We start from the raw sequence: 14,814 nt of genomic DNA, 5'->3' as shown, positions 1-14,814 counted from the left end.
TCAGCTGATAGCTTACGTCATCACAAACAAATACCCCACACCGGAGAAAATGAGGCCAAAGATCGTCTATAATCGTTAAGCAGTTTTACGCGTTAGCCACTAAACCTGTCGTTTATTCGCCAATTGTAAATATTTGCTGCTGATAACATTACATTTCTAATTCGGTTAGATGCGCGATCACCCGATAAAATCATACTAGAAAGTTTTTTAGCACTGTTGTCAAATAACTTACTAATAAGACTTTTGCAACAAGGATGACATCATCTCTCTGTAAAGCGTTCCACTTCCGCTTTTACTGGTTTCAAGCCTCCATATTGCTGTTCCAACGACAACAAACGAGCAGGCCGTGTTAAACCCCACTATTCTCCATAAGTAACGACACATTGGACAAACTACGAACTCAGTCAGGTGAGCTGTAAGCGTATACGCTGATGGAGTTGAACAAACATGAGCTAATGTAAACGTATATGAAAAAATGGCTGCTTCAAGTTGTCATGTGGTTTCTTGTTAGCTTAACTAAATCATTAGCTGTTGTTGTTATTATTATTAATTGTAAACATGGCTGACTGCCTTTTGGGTTAATGTTGAGATAGACAACAGCTATGACTAACTAGTTTATGCTAATATTGTGCCAAAGCGGCACTGGTCACAAGGTTTGTTTGGACACACCCAGTCATCATCATCACTCAAGTAACAGAGGTGGACTGTGTTGGCTGTTTAGGTACCTCTCCTAAGATGGCTATGGTGAAGAGTGGCTGGCTCCATAGGCAAAGTAAGTCACAAAGGTCACAGATAGGCTTCATTATAAAGATGCTTCTGCATGGAATCAAGGCTTAAGATGACCTCTCCACGTCAGGCACCATACTGCGCCGCTGGAAGAAGAACTGGTTTGATTTGTGGGCCGACGGCCGTCTCGTCTTCTACAACGACCAGCAGCGGAGGGACATGGAGGATGACATCCACATGAGGGTGGACTGCATTAACATCCGCAGTTCGGCTGCATGTCAAGGTTCTGGATGGACCACATTATGTCATCTTGACTCATAAGACTTTGGTTATGACCTCTTTATTTTGGTGCCGCAGAGCTGAACCCTCCAGAGGGGAAGACACGTGATGCTTTGCTTCAGATAGTCTGCAGAGATGGACGGGTCATCAGCTTGTGTGCTGACAGCGCGGATGATGCCCTGTAAGACTTAGTTTCAAAGCATTTTAAACTTGTACTGTACTTTCTGATAGTATAGACTCTACTGGGCCTACTGTAACATTGCTTTCTTGCTGCTGCAGGGCATGGACCATGGCACTGCAGGATGCTCGAATTAATGCGGTGAGACTGCTGTACTTTTGCATTCCAACATATTCATTGTTCGGCTGAGGAAACGTCTTTGCATGTACTCTTAAAGCCAAAATGTCCAACCTTTTCTATCCCCCCCCCCCAAGAATGTTCTTAAAAGTTTGAATAGCATATTTATTTTTTTTGCACTTTTTAGATGGTTGCGACTCCTCAGGTGGGCTTCACTCCAGAAGTGATGGCCTCCTCTCCTCCCCCTTACTCTGAATACGCTCCCCCACCCCCGGTAAAGAGATGTTAATAATTTTAACAATTGTGCATATAGGAAGAACCCTTATGCTATGGTTTGGCTTTCCACCAGTTCTATGCGCCGGGCCAGTATGGAGAGTACGTCGCATCTAGCCCGCATGCAACGCAGATCATGTACGCAGCCGACGGGCAGCCCTATGCCGTCGCCTACCCTTATCAGTACCAAGGTAAGAGCTTTGCATTGGTCTCAACATGTCTGAACACCGACAACCACAGTGGAACAGCTCTTAAAGATGCTCTCTGTCTTCGGACCAAATTGTAGAAGAACACCAGCACTGGCGAGCAGGTGTTACCAATAGTGCTTTAAGAGAACAGATTGAACAAATAAATGGCTATATTAGTCACTATTCTAAGTTAAACTCGATGATTGCCCTTCATGGCTTTCACATATACAGTGGTGTGAAAATGTGTTTGCCCCCTTCCTCCATCCATCCATCCATTTATCTTCTACCGCTTATCCGAGATCGGGTCGCGGTGGCAGCAGCCTAAGCAGGGAGGCCCAGATTTTCCTCTCCGCAGGCACTTCGTCCAGCTCCTCCCGGCGGATCCTGAGGTTGATTTTTAAATTGAAATATTGGTCAATGACAACACAACTGCATAAAATGCAGTTTTTAAATGAAACTTTATTATTAAGGGAGGAAAAAAACTCCAAATCTACATGGTCCTGTGTGGAAAAAGTGATTGCCCCGTTAAAACATAACTGGTTTATCAATAAATCAATCAAACTTTTTTTATATAGCCCCTTACATCAGCTGTAACTGAACCAAAGTGCTGGACAACAGTGCAAGGAAAAACAGCAAAATATAAATAGTAATAATAATAATATAAATAAAAAAAATAGAATAAAACAATAAATAAAATGTGTTAAAAGAATACAAAATAAATAAGTGTCCCCATGCTCTTATGTGCCAAATGCAGTTCAGAACAAATTAGTCTTACGTTTTTCTTTAAACGAATGCAAGTCTGTGATGGTCCGCAAATCAACAGGGAAGACGTTCCAAAGCCTGGGACCAGCTACAGAAAAGGACTCTGACCTTACTGCCTAGCTCATTGCTCTAGCTCATTGTGGGTATCGGCACACTTTTTTCCTCAATCTTTCCACTTTTGTGCTCTACTGAGTGCCTTCCTAGTTGTTATTGTAGACTGACTGTTGCCATATTGTACTGAGTAGCATGGACAGAGATTCTGTGCTACACAACCGCTAGGTCACACTTCTGTTATGTGGTTGCCACCACTGGTACCCTTCTGTGGTGGCATCAGAAAAACCCCCAAAATCAAATATTTTACAGCATCATTTTCAGGAGGAAAAGGGGCTCCAAATTTTGCGACCTTGTTTGAATATGATCTGATTTATGGATTTTGTCTTCCGTCTAGGTGGCTACCCTTCTGGCGGAGTCAACCACGTGGTCATTCAGGAGCGCCAGCGCGATAATGGCGGCGACATGGCCATGGGCATGCTGGCGGGTGCGGCCACTGGTCTGGCACTGGGGTCGCTCTTCTCCGTCTTCTAAGTGTGTGCGCGTTCTTGTACATCTATCTACTACAGCAACAACACACCCACCCTACACACCTTTTATTCAGAATACAAACTCCTCTCTGTGAAGCATGGCGGGATGGTGACACACTTTCCATGTATCCTAAAATATTCAACTTGAGCACTTTCTCCAAAGCCTTGTGTGGCAAATAATATATTTACTTTAAGAATAACTGTAAATGACATTTTGTACACATGCCTTCATCTTAAAGCCATATCATTTTTTTGTTTGACAGTATTTTGTTAATGTGTCCCACCCTGATAGGTATAGCAACTATACTCCAATTGTGCTTTCATCCAAAGAAAGAAGAGGGAAAAAAAAAATCCAAAAGATGCCCGGTGGGATACATAGTGGTCATCTACATCCATGCATGTCTTGTTTTCCTCATGTATTTAGATTTTTTTTGTATCGTAAGGTCTTCGGTTTCACAGGCTATTAGATGCAAAGGCATCAGGTGAGGACATCAATGCAGCAATAATTTTCATTATTAGTGTAGCATTTTGCTTGATGAGAGTCTCTGGATATGGAAAAAGGGACGCTTGTTTAGCAACGCACACAAAAATGTGTTTGGTTTTACATTGGCAGCTGCGAAATGGCAGCTTATTTCATTTCATGCTGATATCTGTGGAGATCCAGTTACATTTCTTTTCATGCTGATACCATGCCCTTTGACTTAATTTATACCATTTCAAATTGTTGCGAATCCTCAGTAGGAAACATTGTGGCCTGCCATCTTAACAAATATTGCTTAACATCACTAATAGAGATGTGTGAAAATGAAGGATGTTATTTCCAAAATGTATGATGTTGTCAAGCTAAGTGTGCTAGTTAATTAATAAATTAATATAAAATTTGATGCTTTTAGCCGAGAGATGTATTTTAACAATTAAATGTATTCACAATATGATGAGTGACTGCATGTGTTTTATTTTAGACCTCTGTTCACAGAACACATCACATACAGGACACAAAAGTGCAAGTGTTAAATTACATATATTAGACAACTTTTGGATGCAAGAATATTTGACTATGCAGGTTGAGCTTTCTTTTAAATCTAGCGCTCTGAAAATACGGTATGCTTTGTAAGAAAGGAGTGATTCAGTGTTAAGGCACATTACCGCCATCTCTTGGTCCATCGGTATAACGTGAGAAAGAAAGGGGCAAAAAAAGCAAGTTTCCCAAGCTCAAGAAAACTGAAGGGGGAAAAAAACTCAAGGTAAAGCTAAAGAGAAATACGAATAAATACAAATATTCATAAAATAAATTAATCATATTGCACTTTAAGGCATCTTACAACTCCAAATATGATTTTTTAAAGCAAAGAATCATGTTATTATAGTATGGGTCCTGGGTAAAGTGTTGTAAACATAAGCACGAATATCTGATCCATAATTACAGTGTTTTATAGTAGTGGAAAAAGTCCTACCCTTCCCATCTTAATGTAACTTGCACTCATTGTGTGTTTGACCTCTGATTTGTTGCATTTGCGAGCAGTCATCAGCCTTCTTGACCAAAATCCTCAGTGAACTTCTTCAGCTTGTCCAGGTCCTGATCATTGACAGTGGGCTTGGTGTTGGACAGCGACCTCAGCATGTCAGTCTGCAAGATGGGGGAAACATTGTGAATGTGAGAGGACAACAGGGTGACACCACCACACTGAATACTCTACCATGGAAACCACAGGTTCTAGAAGTTTCTCCCCGGGGACGTCCATCCACGTCATGGCTATGGCCCCAGGGTCGCCCGGTGAGCACGGAGTGAGGAGGTCGTCCATGATGACGTCGGGATTGTTCCACGATGAGCCTTGAACCTGGACATGTGGACGGACAGCAGAAGTGAGGAATTAATCCTTAATTTCCCAAAATTATCAAGTTAATTTTCATTTATCATGTAATTAATTATCACTTGACTGCTTTTTTCTGAATGAGAAATCTTGTCACATTTTAATCACATTATACAAGATCTCATGACACTACTAGAAAAAAATATGTAGATTTTGTAGAAAAGTTATTTTTAAATGTGATACATATTTAAAGACAAAGCTTTGTGTTGTTGGTGTCATTGGTTGTTGGTGTCAATATTTCAGCTTTTTGTCATTGTTCCTTTTGCTCTAACTGGTGTGCGCTGGCAACTCCGGCCGGTGCTTTGGGGACCGAGATCAGGGCTGGGTGCGTACCTGGAGAGGGGCAAGGTGTACGGACGTGTCCAGTTGTCAAAATGCATGTCTGTTTGTCACTTGCCAGGATGGAAGGGTGCTGATGATATTGCATTTAATTTTCCTAATATTGTCACGACTGTAGCGGAGAGGTAGGACTGTATGTGATTTAAGCAAATTGGCTGGAGCACCTCATCCACACAGCCGCTCCGGTCAGAGTGCCAGATGCAATGGAATGTTTGATGGGCTTTATTAATACATATTGGAGATTTTCATCCAGCGAGTTCATTTGACGTTGATATAATGTCTGATGTATTGTCTGGTATCTATTATCACCAACACAGACAGACATGAACATATAAGCACTTTTCAACAGCAGCTGTCCAGGTGGCTCGAATGTGCCATTGGTCCTAAGGACCCTTAGTTGCCCTGCAAGGTGCCTGGCGTATAAAACATGATCGACTGGGTAAATCTCAAAGATCAACTGGTCGATCGCAATTGATGGGTGGGCGATCTCTGCTCTACACCCTATAATATGCCTCTCACAGTCATTAAACACATTTTTAAAATTGGTTTTAAACATTAAGAAACAATGACTGGTATACAGTACACAATATTACATTTACATAACGAGCAGTTGCACAACATCACGTCATGTCAGAGCATCTATATGTTGAGTGAATTGACTTGTGAGACAGCACTCTGCTGGATTCATAGCTGCAGCACTCTTTTTCATCTGCAGATAGCGCCATCCAACCGCTTTCTATTTAAGTTACCATTTTAAAAAAACTATTTACAATTTAAAGCAGAGAAACGAAATGTGCGAATATGTGGGGAGGGAATGCCAAACCACAAATAGGTGGGGGTCAACTTTGCTTGGATGCACACAACACTATGGGGCATACTTCCTGCGCCCCATTCTGTGTCAGTGTCTTTTATACAGAGCAGGGACACAGAAAAAAGCCTGTTATAGACCATGTGAAAGGCACTTATGTGTGATCGACGGTTGATAAATCCAGGGTGTACCCAGCTGGGTTAGGCTACAGCTTCCCTGTGTCCCTGAGCAAATAAGCACAATAGAAATTGGATGGACAACTGTTGGACGACATTGAGAATGATTTGTCTTCACCTTCTTGAAGTGAGTGGCGGACTGAACCTTCCTGACAGGCTGCATGAGGGCGTCTCTGACGATGATGCTGACGTCGGCCCCCGAGTAGCCCTCCGTCTTTTTGCCCAGCGTGGTGTAGTCGGCCTCAGTCAGTTTGTTGGGCGTAGAGCCCAGGTGAAGCTTAAACATGAAGGAGCGGGCCGCCTGTTCCGGCAGAGGAATGTATATGCGCTTTTCAAACCTAGAAAAACACACGTAACAAACACAATAGCCATGAAGGCAGACATTAACTGTGCCAAAAAACTAGTGTGGCTACCAACCTTCTCCTGATGGCAGAGTCCAAAGTCCATGGGATATTTGTTGCCCCCAGGACCAGGATTCCCTCATTGTCATTCCCAACACCTGCAAGGAGAGCATTTTGTTTCACTAATAAATAACACATTTTATCCAAGAGGAGACTGAAGGCAGCAGGATGAATAAATAAAAATTCCTTGATCAAGCCAACACATCAGTTGGAACAAGACAAACTAAACTAACAACTACATTTATCCAAGAGGAGACTGAGACTGAAGGCACCAAGCAAATAGACTAAATGTCCTTGATCAACTATGGGGCAAAACGGTTAGTTAGTTAGCCGCTAACTGGAGACTCTAAATTGTCCATAGGTATGAATGAGAATTTGAATGTTTGTCTACATGTGGCCTGCAACTGGCTGGCGACCAGTCCAGGGTGTACCCCGCATCACGCCCGAAGTCTGCTGGGATAGGCTCCAGCTTACCCGTGACCCAAATGAGGAAAAGCGGTATAGAAAATGGATGGACAGGTTGAGACTGAGGGCAGCAAGAAAACGAAGGACTGCAGCAAAGTGGCAGCTGCGGAGCTAGGGCACAGAGGCAACAGAGTATGCTAATGTTGGCATGTGTGTTTGCTTTGGTCATTGATGAATCTGCTCAGCCAATGAGCAATCAGCAGTGGTTTACATCACCCTTGTGGTACAGACTCAGCATGCTTAGAACTTGGTAGTTCCTGGTTTGTAAGGTGGACATGCAGCAATAGCGAGTAGAGCCACTGCAAGCTGTAATAAAAAGCGTCCATCTCCTCGTACTCACCCTGCATCTGGACGAGGAACTCCGTCTTGATCCTGCGTGCCGCTTCACTCTCGTTCTCGCTCCTGGAGCCACACAACGAGTCGATCTCGTCGATGAAAATGATGGAAGGTTTGTGTTCTCTGGCCAGAGAGAAGAGGTTCTTCACCAACCTGCGAGGAGAGAGAGAAACAACCGTCTATCTACGTTCATCGTCTCATAAAAGAAGTAAGGTCTCACTTTTCACTTTCTCCCAGCCACTTGGACACCAGGTCTGAGGAGGAGATGGAGAAGAAGGTGGAATTGCTGGCTTCGGTGGCCACCGCCTTGGCCAGGTAGGACTTTCCTGTTCCTGGAGGGCCAAACAGCAGAATCCCACGCCAAGGAGTTCTTTTTCCTGCACAAACACACACCATTAGTAAATATAGTATTTTCTGTCTTAAAACAACAGAAACCTTCTAGGTTGGATTAATATTGTACCAGTGAAGAGATGAGGGAACTTGATTGGCAAGATGACTGCCTCCTTGAGCGCCTCTTTTGCTCCTTCAAGCCCGGCGACATCACTCCACTTAATGTTTGGCTTTTCCATCACTATGGCGCCTGTAAGACACAATGACTCCACTCAACTGAACACTTGGACCCTGAAGTGCGTCTTTGTGTCGTGTGTTCATCTCCTGCCAATCACCTGACAGCTGATTCTGGAACTTCTTCTTCTCTGAATCGTCACCCTCGTCACTTTCATTGCTGAAAGGACAACACCAAACACAGCTTTAATGACCAGGCGGCACTGTATCAGCGGTTCCACTGACAGCAAATGGATAGGATCCAAAATAACTCCCTATATCCACATTTTTATTCTGATGAGCACCAAAATCTAATTGGTTCTTGTGAGGCACATGTGCCACCTGCCACCAACTAACATAAACAGTATTGTATAAGGAATAGACAAACACATGATACAAGTATTTATATAATGCTGACATAAAAATTAAATCAATATAATTTAAAAACTATACTGGGGTGTCACAAAATCTTGCAAGATTAAAAAAATTTCTCATTCAGAAAAAAACTGTCTTGGATTACTAAATAAATAAAGTATCACAAGATAAATGAAAATGAAGCCTTTAATTTTGCCGGCTTCCATATATTTCCATGTGCATGCGTGTCTGTTTGCCTCGCCTCTTGCCTCCAAACAGGCAGGAAGAGGATTCACTTTGTGCATTGGTTCAGCACTTAGACGCTTCATAGAACAACGGCGAACAGAGTAAGACCTCATGTCACTCAGTCACACAGTCACTTTGTCTCTGTGGGGGGAGGCGGGGCTGCTAGTATACACACACAGCAAAAGAGTGGAGCTTTGTGAGGAGCAATGCAAGGTAATGCAGTAGAAATTAGGAGGGAAAAAGATGATTGCAAAGCCAAATGCCACAACCCCCACATGGGAATATTAATAATGAGCAAGGTGAGCCCAGCAACACGAACGAGCCAGTATGCTGAATATATGTGAAAGTGGTAGCAACATAAAAGGCAATAAAACAAACTTGTCCACCTCAAACATATCTACCCCACCGAGTTTTCCCATCTGGGGAAAAAAACTACACACTTCTTTCTGACAGTCAACAGTCACTGTGACATTTGGTCGGCAATATAAATAACAAATGGAACAGCGCAAAATGGTGTGCTTTCAGTCATCGCAAATAAAATGCTGCTCTTTAATAAAGTTGAAAAGCCAGCATTTCATGAAATATTTGACAGACAATACATATCGCCCGTGAGAAAATACGTCACAAACAGCAATTCCACAACTTTACACTGTGAAAGAGGACATATTAAAGGAAATATTGCATTATTAAGATTATGATTATTAGGGCTGTCAAATAATTACAATTTTTAAAATGAAATTAATCACAATTTTCAAATTAATCATGATTAATCACCATTTCCAAATATGTGTCAACTATGCTCATTTTTACTGTATTTTATGGACAGAAAGTTGACTGACAGGACACGATTATATATATTTGTAAGTATTAAGAGCTCCAAAAGAACAAAAAATTTAAATCAAGCTAAAAGATACGACACGTCTGAAAATCTATTTGCCTAATGCTGGTCTCTTTAATGGTAGCAGAACATTTGAATCACATTTTAACCGCATTATTATGAGCCATGAGGGGTTGCGTTCAAAGACATGTAATTTCACATGTTTTCAGTATATTTTCTGGGATTTCCAAGCACACCTAAATGCAGCAAATTGTACCTCCGCAGTCAGAGTTATGTTAGTGAGAGATAAGAATATCCACTTACTGTTTTTACTTGTCTTTCTGTTTATTTAGACCACATATACACGCATATAATAAAGACGGTGTTGTGATGTTCGATGTGTCCCTGAATGCACCTCGCAGTCGTCTAGTGACAATGAGGAAGTGTCGTTTTGATGACGAAGGGACGAGAGATGTGTGTGTGAGTTGGAGATACTGTACATATATGGTAGGGGTGTAACTATTCGTTTTAATAACAATTTGATTCGTATTACGAGTCATGGTTGCTGATACAATTCAAGAACGATTTTGGTTAATTTAGAACGATCCGATCTGAAACAATTCAGTAACTTTAAATCGATTCAGTATCTTTTTAGCCAAAGATTCAACCAGTGTGACTGTGAAATAAATACCTGGGTACTGGACAGTGCAGGTGAAGTTTCCTAGATTCACATTGTTTTTTGTAAGGGAATCAGGTATAAATTGTTAATAATTCTGACATACTTAAGAATAAATTATCAATGACTACAAAAAATTGGTTAAAAATGCAATACAAAATCAGGAGGACCAGAGGGTGGTATAGCTTGGCATGATGAATTATTTATTTTAAATAGTGCAATCCAAACCTGCACTTTGCACCCTAAGGTGAGGGACATTATGCAAATTCCTCAGCAAATGAATGTGGTATCTTCAATTAGGTGTTGAAACTTCCTCACCTGTACGGGCCGATGGCAGCAGTAGCTTTTTTTGTGCTAATAATCCTCCTGATGAGAGCAGCCATTTGAAAGAACGGTGCTGCAACTATCAAGTAATGTGGCCTCCTTGTACATTTTGCCGCTGAGAGGGTCGGGATGGGTCCTCCATCTTGATGATGCGCTTAACAGAGACACTGAACAGGATACCGTGGTGTGGTGGGTTTAAGATAAGTTTTGGTAATTATGAGACCAAACCAGGAGAGTAAACAGATACCTTGCATGTGAAGTGATGGCAGATGGCGTGCAGCGGTGTAAGGAAACGTGGTAATGTAAAAGAAGAATACATAAGAAACGTGAGTGTAAATGTGTGACAAAACGAATAAACGGTCAACAAAAATTACGGCTTCCCAGCCTTTCCTCTCTTCTCCGTCCTCCCCGGCACAAGCAAGTGCGCCATTGATTGCTTCCGTGTACATAAGCGTATGTTTTGACTTGGACACGCCATGCTGGATGATGACATCACTAAGCGTCACTGCTACTCGACCGTAAACTACCAGGCGTACAAAACATTCTCAATTTGCATATTGTCCCCATAAATGTCACTTAAAGGGCGTTTTAAATAAAAACATATGAGCTAAATATGAACACTGAATGAAGTGAATTAACTGAACAAAAGAAGAAACAGCAAATCAACTGTATTTCACAGATCAAGTTCAACTCCCATGACCACCACATACCCGGAAGACGATGACGTTACAGACACAGACTGAATTTCTTTTTTGTCTTTATCGAGTCTTTATCATTAAAAGTGCTTAAAAACCACACATCCATATAAAGCCTGCAGTGCTTAAATCCAATGCTTTATTTCCTAGTATCGATTCAATCGATTGATTACCTTTTTAAACTATGTTAGATCAATATAAATGCCGTCCACAATGAAAACTTGCTAAACAAACATCGATGTAGTTGGATCGTAGGAATATAAATCGATGCATCGATGTAGTGAATGAATCGTTACACCCTTAATATATGGTGTTGGAATTGCACTGCTGTTGATGTGTGCAGGTCAGAATAAAGTTATTAAAGGGGGGCAGACTCTGTGTGACTGTGTGAGGACGCTATTGTTCCTCCATCTGCCGCCATAACAGAGAGGTGTGTCTTGACATGATGCTCATGCGTTAATTATGCTAAAAATGCTAACGTAATTATTTCAACAAATTACTTGCCACAGTTAACGCACTATTTTCCACATCCCTAATTATGAATTATTATTCTTATATATTATCATAAGAGTAGTGGTTTATTTGGGTTTATTAGGGGTGTCACAAGAGCTCACGTCACAAGATCTCGCAAGATTAAAATGTGACAAAATGTGGGCACTAGGCCTGGGACGATAAGTTAATTAATCACACAAATGAAAATGAACTCGATAATTTTGCTGGCCTCAATACATTGCTATTTGCATGAGTGTCTGTTTTCCTCGTCTCTCGCCTCCAAACAGGGCAAAGAATTCACTCTGTGCATTGGTTGCAGCACCTTGGTGTGTTTGTTCCATTGAACAACGTCATGAATGCAGTGAGTGCTTTTGTCAGTCATACAATCCCTTTGTCTCCGTGGGTGGAAGTGGGGCCTTTAGCATACACAGTGCGGAGTGTAACGTAGAATACATTACATTTGTACCACTGTAATATATTGTCATATATTTTTTCATTGTACTTTTCTCGTCCTGAGAACTGAGTGGCTCATGACACTCCTATTTATTTGGTCTCAAAAATGCAAACAGTAATATAATTTAGCGGCAATTTGTGGGACAATAAACACAAGAAATAATATATTTTTAATTAACTCAAAAAAATGTCCGGGTTTAAATATTATTGAACTATGGTACTTCAAGGAGTGCCTATTAATCAATAAATAGCCACAAAGTGTCCATTTTAAGACAGTGAAGTAGAGGACGCCATTGTCTAATTTGCATAATTGGCCATGATGCAAATCTCCGGCCAGAGTGGAGATTTTCAAAAACTCTAAGTCAGTTGTGATACGTGGGTATAAGGTGTTACATTGCCATGGAACAGAGCTGTAACGACACAGTTACACAGACAGTCACATTATAAAGTGTTTGTGAGCAAGGGCAAACAAGTAGCATCAAATCTCACAAAAATTCCCCAAATCTAAAAAAAAAAAAATTTGTTTAAAAGGGTGGCGGTCCAAATTAATTTACGGTAGGCTACCACAAATAAATGAATGTATGGGAAATACTGATAACTGAAGTTACTGGTTAACTAAAATTAACTGGCACTATGTTGTTATATTTCCAGTGTATTGCAATGATCAGCCCTTTTAGCACACAGTGACTGGAGAAACACTGTGAAGTATATGTAAACAGAATGCTGAACAACAACTCAAGTGTACTCTTTACAATTTCCACATTCCACATACCAGCTCCATACCAATGCTTTGAGAAAGCGGCGAGCGCAACAAAAACATGGACAGTGACTCATCGCACAGCTCACTAACCTACCCTTTGCCATCCGACTCCTTGGCAGGTTTGGCAGGACAATGGTGCTCCTTCTTCTTCAGGTACTCCTTCAGCTGCTCGGCCCGGTCCAGGTAGTCTGCACACTTGGATCGGATCATCTCGTTGGAGCGCCCACCTTTGGTTTCGTCTGCAGCAGCAGAAGCAAAGGAGACATGATGATGCTGGTGTGTGTGGAAGTTTAACAAACAACAACAAACACTGATTGGCCATGTGTTCCTCACACTTGATGACGTGAAGGAAGTACTGCACTGCACTTTGATATAATCTGAGGGCTTCTTCATAGTTTTTGGCAGAGTCCTCCTCAGCAGCTCTTCTGGCGAGATCGATTGCTTTCTTAGAAGAAGAAAACATGAAAAGAGGGAAGTTCAGGCACAAAAAGTAGTGAACAGTGCCAGTAATAACTATATATACATCATTAGAGGCGACCGATAATAAAATGAATCTAGTTCTGAACTGTACTACTAATGCAACAATGAAAAAAAGGACCTCAAAGTCCGGAAAAAGCTGTGCTCAAACATCTGCTGGACTATTCCATAACTCAGGGCTTTTCATAGTGCTGCACAGTGAGCCCCCCGTCAGAAAACACAACACAACATAAAACATGATAAGGATAGGAACTACATTGAGACCAAACCAGGACAGCAAACAGATACTTTGACTCAGTTGATTCCGTCTTTCACGTAACTTAAGTTAGCTTGGTGGGTTTGAACAATGTTTTTCTTTATTTTTCTCAAGCTACTGTGCTTCCTCTTTAGTCTTCTGGCGCCACACTTTGAAAAGCCCTGCAATAACTGCCAATACCAATAAAGCAATGAAGCTAATAAGGAGATAATTTCACATTAAGCTACATAAAACACATGTGTCATACGTAAGCTCAAGACATTTACTACAAAATGAGGAAAAATGTGATATGATTGAATTTGCTGCATATTTTGCTATTTTTAAGTCAATAAAGGAATTTTTGACTAACCTGGCAACCCATCTCCTTTCATAAAAAAAAAAAACCTGGCAACCCATCTCCTTTCATTTTTTTTTTTTTTTTAAAGAATTCAGTCTTGGAATTCCAGTTTATTTCTTAATTGTGCTTATCTTTTTTTATTTTCAGATGACATTTTAGCTATTTTAAACGAACACAGATCAGTCAGTCAGTTAATACAAAGTAAAAGTTATTTTTTTAAATAAAAAAATATTACTCACATCCAAATTACCACCGGCCATTGCGGTTGGGTCAATAAGAGTGCTCTGTCGCTGAAAGTAATTCCCAAAATATCCGCTATCCAGCTAATTTTGACTCATTTTACAAACAACTTCAGTCGCTAGTCGTGTTCTCCTCTGCGTCAACAAAAAAACCCTTACCTTCCACTTCCGCATTGGTCACGTGAGGGTGTCGCCCCGATGACGGCTTCCTAATTAGCACACACAGGTAGGATGTCATTCCTAATCTTTTCATTTTCATTTTTAAATAACAGATGCTACTTTTAAAGGCTAGTGTTTCTTTAAATAATGGGGGATCTAATCGACTAAACTATAAACAAAATATATATGAAAAGCATTCTGTCATGTCCTATGGTATCGCTTTGCTGCCGCCTATCTGCCTTGTGTTGCAATGCACCGCTGGCCAGCAGGGGCGGAGCCATCAGCACACCTGTCGCCAATTATTACCGGCTTCTTAAGCATGGCTGAAGCATTCCCGACTACACCCGCTCTCTGCGGGCTCGTGGTGTAGTGTACTTTCTTTGTTCTGGCTCTTGTTTCATGCTAAGGTTATCCGATTCCTACTCGGCATTCCAGCAGCGCCTTGTTAATAGTTTTTCCTGCCAGCTTTTTTCATTGGCAGTGATT

At 41.2% G+C, this 14,814-nt stretch overlaps 2 protein-coding genes across 2 annotated transcripts; one reads left to right on the top strand and one right to left on the bottom strand.

Annotated features, from left to right (window-relative positions):
• The first annotated feature begins 57 nt into the window (after positions 1–57).
• On the top strand, positions 58–4,039 carry plekhb2 (pleckstrin homology domain containing, family B (evectins) member 2). The gene is made up of 8 exons (XM_054790366.1): positions 58–408; positions 722–772; positions 857–1,009; positions 1,084–1,186; positions 1,285–1,324; positions 1,488–1,574; positions 1,650–1,764; positions 2,972–4,039. The coding sequence occupies exons 2-8, from the start codon at positions 736–738 to the stop codon at positions 3,106–3,108; spliced, it is 672 nt and encodes a 223-aa protein (XP_054646341.1). The 5' UTR covers positions 58–408; positions 722–735; the 3' UTR covers positions 3,109–4,039.
• LOC129189067 (vacuolar protein sorting-associated protein 4B-like) lies at positions 2,271–14,810 on the bottom strand. The gene is made up of 11 exons (XM_054790363.1): positions 14,170–14,810; positions 13,194–13,305; positions 12,955–13,099; positions 8,166–8,224; positions 7,961–8,080; positions 7,721–7,877; positions 7,505–7,653; positions 6,716–6,797; positions 6,417–6,636; positions 4,802–4,942; positions 2,271–4,731 (listed from the first exon to the last, which is right to left on the bottom strand). Exons 1-11 carry the CDS (start codon positions 14,188–14,190, stop codon positions 4,630–4,632), a joined length of 1,308 nt encoding a protein of 435 aa, XP_054646338.1. The 5' UTR covers positions 14,191–14,810; the 3' UTR covers positions 2,271–4,629.
• Between the last annotated feature and the right edge of the window lie 4 nt (positions 14,811–14,814).

Source organism: Dunckerocampus dactyliophorus, chromosome 10 (assembly GCF_027744805.1).
Source record: "Dunckerocampus dactyliophorus isolate RoL2022-P2 chromosome 10, RoL_Ddac_1.1, whole genome shotgun sequence".
Lineage (NCBI taxonomy): Eukaryota > Metazoa > Chordata > Actinopteri > Syngnathiformes > Syngnathidae > Dunckerocampus > Dunckerocampus dactyliophorus.
The sequence above is the reverse complement of the archived record's forward strand: the minus strand, read 5'-3'. Positions and strand labels throughout refer to the sequence as shown.

What these genes read in the sequence shown, in the direction of transcription:
- LOC129189067 (XM_054790363.1), bottom strand. Translation starts at nt 14,190, where the DNA reads ATGGCCGGTGGTAATTTGGAT. An exon ending in TGGCCGGTGGTAATTTGGAT is followed by an intron (nt 13,306 to 14,169) that starts GTGAGTAATATT and finishes TCTTCTTCTAAG; the next exon opens with AAAGCAATCGATCTCGCCAG. An exon ending in TGGCTGGGAGAAAGTGAAAA is followed by an intron (nt 7,654 to 7,720) that starts GTGAGACCTTAC and finishes CTCTCCTCGCAG; the next exon opens with GTTGGTGAAGAACCTCTTCT.
- plekhb2 (XM_054790366.1), top strand. Translation starts at nt 736, where the DNA reads ATGGCTATGGTGAAGAGTGGCTGGCTCCATAGGCAAA. An exon ending in TGGCTGGCTCCATAGGCAAA is followed by an intron (nt 773 to 856) that starts GTAAGTCACAAA and finishes TCTCCACGTCAG; the next exon opens with GCACCATACTGCGCCGCTGG. An exon ending in AATACGCTCCCCCACCCCCG is followed by an intron (nt 1,575 to 1,649) that starts GTAAAGAGATGT and finishes GCTTTCCACCAG; the next exon opens with TTCTATGCGCCGGGCCAGTA.